This window comes from Penaeus vannamei, chromosome 5, assembly GCF_042767895.1.
Source record: "Penaeus vannamei isolate JL-2024 chromosome 5, ASM4276789v1, whole genome shotgun sequence".
NCBI classification, from domain to species: domain Eukaryota; kingdom Metazoa; phylum Arthropoda; class Malacostraca; order Decapoda; family Penaeidae; genus Penaeus; species Penaeus vannamei.
Genome location: NC_091553.1, coordinates 8,314,737 through 8,322,236, shown reverse-complemented (window position 1 = coordinate 8,322,236; position 7,500 = coordinate 8,314,737). Strand labels below are relative to the sequence as shown.

The following is a 7,500-nucleotide window of genomic DNA, read 5'->3' as shown; positions in this document are numbered from 1 at the left end:
CTTTAACTTTTGACAGAAAGTGATAAATACAATTAACTTTTGTTTCTCTCAAGTTCTTTATTATAATTTCCTTGGAAGTGCTTGTAGCATTTTCTTTCTTGGAACATGGGCAAGTGATCAATATTAATGTTCTTGCCCAATAAGGATTTTGTTCTATGATTTTGGTTTATTTTAATATGGGCACCATTTCGTATATTCTTTAACGACATGAATTTCAGGTTCCAGTTGATCAGTTGACCGAGAGAATTGTCAAACCGAAGCGCATTCTTTTTATGGACTTGGAAAGAATAGAACATATAACTAGCATTTTGGAGAGTGAGTATAATGAGCCATTTACCTTTTTTTTCTTCTTTTGTAAAAAAAATTAATATTGAAAAAGAATTGTTTCATGAAAAAAAATTCAGCTAGTATGGCATCTGTGTTTGTGTGTGGCCTTTGATTTTGAGTTTGCTAATGTGAATATTTTTCAGATCATGTGAATGACTTGTGCATATGCACTTGTGGGAAAAAAGAGAGAGATGGTAGAAAAACCCACTGTGCACAAACTAGATTTATTTAAATGAGAGCATTTCCAAATTTAGACCTGAAGATGGAAACCAGGATGATTTAAAAGATGTTGTCTCATTTATTTCAGTAAATCTAGTTTGTGTATTGAGGGTTTTCCTACCATTGTATGGACACAGTAGTATTTTTCCATTCAGAAATAGATGGGGGGGGGAAAAAAAGAGAGAGAAGAGCAAGATCTTGAATTATGATATTGGTTTGATTACAGGGTATGAAGTACAATCAGAGGACATCTTACGAGACCTCTGGGTGTATTATCACAATCCAGCTTTGACAGAGGAAAGACTGCATCGTGCTACTGAAGCAGGATGTGAAAGGCCTAAGCTATGGATGTGCCGCTGCCCAGAGTATATATTTGAAAGGTGTGTATATAGTAAAGAAAATGACAGGAAAGTTTTATTTAATTGCAATAGATAAGATGCCTTATATACTTGCATATTGAATGATTATCATTCTTACAATCAAAATACGCTTCATGAAATATGAGGTGCTAAATTCAGATCCCTTGAAAATTATATGCAAAATAACTAGTTAATTTTGTCTTCATTCAGGACATGTGAAAGATACCAGTCCCAAAAAGAACTGTTAGGAGAGAAGAGTGTAATTGAATATCTTGCCGAGCGTCTAGAATGTGAACCAGAGTTCATTGTAAATTATGCACGTGGCAATCCTGGGTTGATGCGTGCTCATGTGTCAAAGTTGAAGAGCCAGATTGACCTTCTCATCTCTGAGGGCTTTACACGCAAACAGATAAGGTAAGGCATAACCCAAATGATATATTGTATCAGAGAGAAGAGCTATGCTTATTGCAGATGATACCCCCTTCCAACCTTTTCCTTATAATTGTAATAATTATGAAATTAATTCTAGCATTAACTGTATGATATCCTATCTGACTGTCATATTGTATTTCCTTTAACTATTGCCATGATGGAAAAATTATCAGAAGGATGAGCCTCAAATGGGAAGGATCGAGATCTTCCTGAACGCCAGCACTGGATTACCTAAAATCTGTTTTAACACAAATTCACGACAGTGAACATTAATGCATTAACAATTTACTGAAATTAATTGACCTTTTTTATCACAGGGCCTCCATGCGCATCTTATTGTATGCAGAGAAAAGAACCGCAGAGAGAATAAAGAAGCTGAAAGAAATAGGTTACTTTCCATCATCTGTTACTGTTCTTTACAAGACTCCAAAACAGTTTGAGAGTTATTATCAATCACTTCTTCAGAAATATAAGAGATCTCTAAATAAGTAATGTAAATATTGTATACTTATTCAAAAAACATTATGGTAGAAAATAAATTTTTAATAAACTGGAGGTTTTATCTATCAAAGTGCATCATATTTTGCTTACTGACTATAATCATGGTGACTGTGATAAATATACCTGTCTTGGCAACACTATACATTGAGTCATCTAAGATGCTTCCTGAAAACTTGAGGATGGGGTCACAATGACAATTGCCAACTGAGTACCTGTGTACCCATCTATGTATATATTTTTCACAAATACTTCAAATCATCACATTTTCCCAGCAACACTGGTTCAGTGGCAACTCATTTGCAATAAACAGGTAATAAGGGTAGAAATGGGTGTCAGAGAAGTAGGAGAACCCAAACTTTAGAGGAACAAGTTCTTGTTGAGCCATCTGTGTAGATACATTTTGCAAAACACTAGTGCAGGGAACCTTACATTTTCTTGACAGCACTGGACTAAATGAGTGGCAACTCAGTTTATCCATTCTTAATATCTACATACACAAGCAATAACTATCATTTTCTGTATTAGGATTCACTACTGTGAAAGCAATGAACAAGCACATATCAAAAACATGATCACAAAATATCAAAACAGGAGGATAGGATACTTACATCTATGTATTAAAACTACACGTGTGAATTCAAGATGGCCATGTAATAAAAGTATCCTCGGTATCTTTTTTTAAAAGGCTAATTGTGCCTGTGTTACTGTCACTCTTCTTTGTAAGTTATTTTTTTGATTGTTTAAAAAGGCTAATGCTTTGAATATGAAAGTATTGTCATAATAAGGAACTATTCCTGGACATAGGTATACATGTATATTGCCTTATGGCATTTTTTGGTCTGCCTATATGCTTCACGTAAAAATCATGATACAAGGTATAGAGATTGTTACACACCAATTACAGGAAAGAAAACCCATACTGTGTTTACTGATCAATAAAGTGATCAGCAAATGGTCAACATCTTTGTCTATGTTTAAACTTTTCAAATCATTTGACTTCCAAGTGTTTCAAAAAGAATTTAATCTATCCATCCTGTGAAAATAATTGAACCACAAATTCAACAGAATCTGATTTGATAAATGAAAATCAGACCATGAACTAAAGAAAAAGAAAGAAAAAGAAAAAAAAAAAAAGTTTAATGCTTTGCTAAAAATTGCAACTCTTGTGGAGTTTCGGCTCAAGCACACTGTTACTTATTCTGCATTTATTTTAGGCTTTCCCTTGTATCGCATGCATGCAGAATGTCTCCCAGGTAAAGGTGGTGAAGCCCGTTTTCATCTGACTAATGCAATTTTTACTGATAAATGAAAAACAGTTCATGTAAACATGAGCTAATGTTCTAGAATATTTCTATATACAACTTAGTAGTCTCCTTTGAATTATTATATTTCCTTAAAATATATATTGAGAATACTGGTGTTATTTCCAGGACTTCACTCATTTGGAGCCATGTTTGTTTTACATGTGCAACATGTTTGTTACCATGTGGCAGTGGTACTCTGCCAGTGTGATAGGTCAGTCTATTTGCATGCAGGAAGATCTTATGGAAATGTAAAAATGGACAGCAAAATTGTTGGTGTAATAGTACTAACAGTTGATTAATGGTTAAAACAAATATGATAGACATCAAAGTTCATATAGCACTATGGTAAAGTACTGTGGCAAAATGGGTAAGTAAATTGACAAATAGAAAAAAATCTATATGATGTCAAAGGTCACACAGCACTGTAGGATAGTATGGTAGTGAAATGGGTAAAGAAGGGGAGCAAATGAAGTATGGCAGGGATATGTAAAAATAGGAAAGGTGAACCCACAAGCGCCAGTACAATTTCAAGCCAAATATAATAGTTTCCAGGTGGCTTCAAAATCGGTGCGCGGCTCCCCGACGCCCGCCACAGGTGACAAAATCAAAGAGCAAGCTCCGATCTAACTTTGCACTGGCGGGATGCCCGGGAATGTGAGCTGCAAGTGGGTTAAGAGCAAAGAGTGATTACTTCAAATGGAGGATATCTGTGGATCAAAGAAAGAGTAACAGTGCAGGAGTCATTATAAAGCAATTAATGGGGACAAGTGACCAGAGGAAGGAGCTGAAGTATCAGGGAAAATATCAGTAGGGGGAAGAATACTAGCAAGAACAAGGTAGTGACTGAAGGGAGTCACATGAGCATCAAAGAGGAAGCAGACGGGGTAAGGGGACTGACACAAAGCCAGCTTTTCATCCTTTCGGCACAGCTCTTACACCTTAGGATGTGGACAGAAGAAGGGGGGGGGGTCCTGTAATGAAAGTAAGGCAGGGGTGACAATGGAAACAAACTATTAAAAAAAGTGTAATAAGAGCAAAGTTTCAGCATCTAACTCTTGATATTGTATATGCTGCCAGGAGCTGTAGGATAATTAATAAAATTGCATGAAAAGTATTATTAAACTCTTGAAAACCACTGATAAAATTTGGCCGAGAGCCATGTGATGAAAATATGAATATTTTCAAATGCCACTTTAATAGCAATAATTTTCAAACTATAACTAACATATTATGTGATACTTTGAAGCAATGTTAGAGAGAGAGAGAGAGAGAGAGAGAGAGAGAGAGAAATTATATATACACACACTAGCAGCTAATTTTGAGTTGACATTACCATCACCTTTTCTAAAATGACTTCTAATTACTTACTTATATATGCTAAAGGATATTAATAAAAAGTAAAGCTTTAAAATTATTTATTTATAATACTCATATACAATCTATACACCATTATCAAAGATGAGTTGTTTCCTCTTTACAATTTTAGGCGAACTTAAACTCACGATCTGCATATGCCACTTGGCCAGTGCGGCACTTCGCTTCAAAGTTTTCCTGTCAAGAAAATAAAAAGTTTAATCATATTTACAATCCTTTTCAATTCAGAAAAAAGATCTGCAATGATATTTACAGATATTAATAGAAATAAAGTTTATCCATAACAGTACTTACTCGACTAGTTTTCATCCACCACCCATATCCCAAGATAGGGACAGCAAGCATGGCAATTCCAATCAAAGATGAACGAGGAGTTGGCTTGAAGTGGTCGTAACGAGTGGCTCTCATTGACATGAAGCGCTGCACAGCTGGATCAAACTGTAATACAATATCAAGGGAAACTAATATGAAACACCATAAAAAGCTGCTATGCAGTTGGGGGGGAAAAAAAAAAAAAAAAAAATCACTGATACTAAGTGTTGCCACTCCCTAAATTTGAAAAACCCAATGGCTTGTCTAAAACCATCCAAATTCCATGAAAAAAAAGAGAATAGAAAAGGAAACGACAGAATGAAGAAGGAAAAAGATCATTATATCAGAGTGGCCAATAACATGAGCCCAATGGCAAAATTTGGGGCTACGTGCAGTCAGTGAAGCATCCAGAGCCATGGGGTTAAAACTTCTGGCAAACTCTCTACTGATGCATTTTCATATAAAGTGATGCACACTTGTTTACAATCATGCCTTGATACACCTATGGGTTTTATCAACAAGTATGGAACCAGTCCAAGCCCTATCCTTCCAAAATACACTTGGAGGATATTTTTTACCATATCACTTTAAAGTAAACAGGCAAAAAAGACCACTGTGCATATGGTATTCTGTAATGGTTGGTATATTGTAACAAAATCACACTGACATACATAGTTCACAATAAGCAGAAATTTAATGTGTTTTTTACAACTGATCTCCCTTCCTATCCCAAAATCCACTTTTCTGAAGCACCCCACAAACCTGCTGGATGGGGAAGGTTGCGGAGAGGGTTTGCTTACTTACAAAGACATGCACAGAAAATGAACATCTTATTTAATCTGATCACAGTAAAGTAAATGAGAAATTCTAAGACTTATGAAAGAGTCATTTATCATAGAAACACGATTACCCAAAGATCTAAAGTATCGATAATTAGGTCATGACCATCCTTGAAACTCGCCTTTGTCCTGTTGAATATCAGTTATAAGCCAAATCACATCAAACACCTATTCTATATTGATAATGGCATCTGTTCCTGCAATAACGAGCCAAGCCCAAGCCATGACTAGGAGTGCTCTACTACCTGAGGGGAGGGTTGTAGGGGGACTCCCTACATCCCCCCAACATCCCACGGGAAACACTCTCTTCACCTCAGTATGTACAGCAAGATAGAGCTGCGGTCACACCATAAAATAATAAAGCAAATACCTTTACATTTAGAAATGTCAAACTTTTGTTCGCTTCTTTCTACTGGCTGAAATGCTTCGATTTTAATAACTTAATTCGGCATTTGAGCTCAGGCATTAAACTGGGATGGTTATTAAAGTTTATTTCTTCTTCATTGCCACTGTATAGTCTTAAGAATAACCCAGAATCATCACAACACGAATCATGACATTTCTCACAGGCTTTAATCAACTCTACAGGAATCCACCCCATCGTTCTGCAAAATCTATAGGATTTCACACCTTCCAAATCCCTCCCCCCAAAAAATCCTGACCTGTAACCCAACCTAAACTAACAATTTACAGTGCCGTGACTAGGTGTGTCCTTCGGGCACTGCCACAGGACACATTCTCTTCAGCCCTTGTATATACGGCAAAATAGAGCTACTTCCATCCTGTAAACAATAAACCAAATACCTATATATATCAAAAGACCAAACTGTCAATTTTCCTTCCTTCTTTCGGTCCATCGGTCGGTCTATTGTGGATTGCTTTATTTTTATCACTTTTTTGGATTTCGGTTACTTGATGGCCTCAGATATTAAACTGTGATAGTTATTAAGGTCTTTTTCTTCTTCGTTGCCACTGTATAGTCTTAACAATAACCTAGAATCAACACAACATTGAAAACAAAACATATCTCGCCAGCCTTCTGTTACCGAATGCCCGGGAATCATCCCCTCAAACCTGGCAGCCAGAAACGCAAAAATGCACATGCGTAGAAGGTTCTTCAGACTGATTCCCATATATCACTGTCTAATAAATCTTAGAACACTTAAATGACATATAACAATATTAACAAAAGTGTTTGAAAGCATATATGTGGAACAGCAGACACTGATAATTAGCCAAATACCGTTTTGACAAACGCGTATTAATACATGACCTACTTGAGAGTGCAGGAATGCATTCAGTGGTCATAATTTTGTTTACATTCACGATGTCAACATGGCGAGGGACTTAGACAAAGATGGGTTGATCTTCTTTCTTCTCTGTCATGTATCTCCTTTATTTTCGATTTGCACACCATATGCCATAGATGAAAAATGTCTTATTTTACGTAAAAGTAACCATTCCATAAATTTTTTTTTTTTACAGTGGCCCTGATTGTTACACGCTGTAAATTTTCCAGTGTCTTAGTTTACATTAAGGTAATCATTCCATAAACTTTTTTACTGTAACCCTGATTGTTATCCATGGTAAATTTATCGAAGATCAACTTAGAATCTGAGCAGTGATATGCAAGGTATATTTTCGTAATTTTGCGGTGACAATGAGGTCACTGCAGCTTAAACTATGTAGTGTCATATTCTGTTTTTTTCAATTTAACGGTAAATATAAGGCCTGTGCATCTTAAGATTACTTTTATCCTAGTCTATTTCTTCTGTTCTATAAGATGGCAGTGTCCATTTTCATTTATCTACGCGCGTCGTGGTCTTCAACCTC

The 7,500-nt window shown here is 36.0% G+C and overlaps 2 protein-coding genes across 2 annotated transcripts in view; one reads left to right on the top strand and one right to left on the bottom strand.

Moving 5' to 3' along the window:
* The window catches only part of mTTF (mitochondrial transcription termination factor), a 17,338-nt gene extending 15,450 nt beyond the window's left edge, over positions 1-1,888 (top strand). The window contains exons 5-8 of the mRNA XM_070121819.1: positions 219-315; positions 773-926; positions 1,116-1,319; positions 1,655-1,888. Of these exons, the coding sequence (XP_069977920.1) occupies positions 219-315; positions 773-926; positions 1,116-1,319; positions 1,655-1,829 (630 nt within the window). The 3' untranslated portion in view covers positions 1,830-1,888. The remainder of the gene's footprint in view (positions 1-218; positions 316-772; positions 927-1,115; positions 1,320-1,654) is intronic.
* Positions 1,889-4,542: 2,654 nt separating this feature from the next.
* Positions 4,543-7,500, bottom strand: part of ND-B15 (NADH dehydrogenase (ubiquinone) B15 subunit) — a 3,688-nt gene continuing 730 nt past the window's right edge. The window contains exons 2-3 of the mRNA XM_027352024.1: positions 4,811-4,954; positions 4,543-4,693 (exon numbers count right to left, since the gene is read on the bottom strand). Coding sequence (XP_027207825.1) covers positions 4,625-4,693; positions 4,811-4,954 — 213 coding nt within the window. The 3' untranslated portion in view covers positions 4,543-4,624. The remainder of the gene's footprint in view (positions 4,694-4,810; positions 4,955-7,500) is intronic.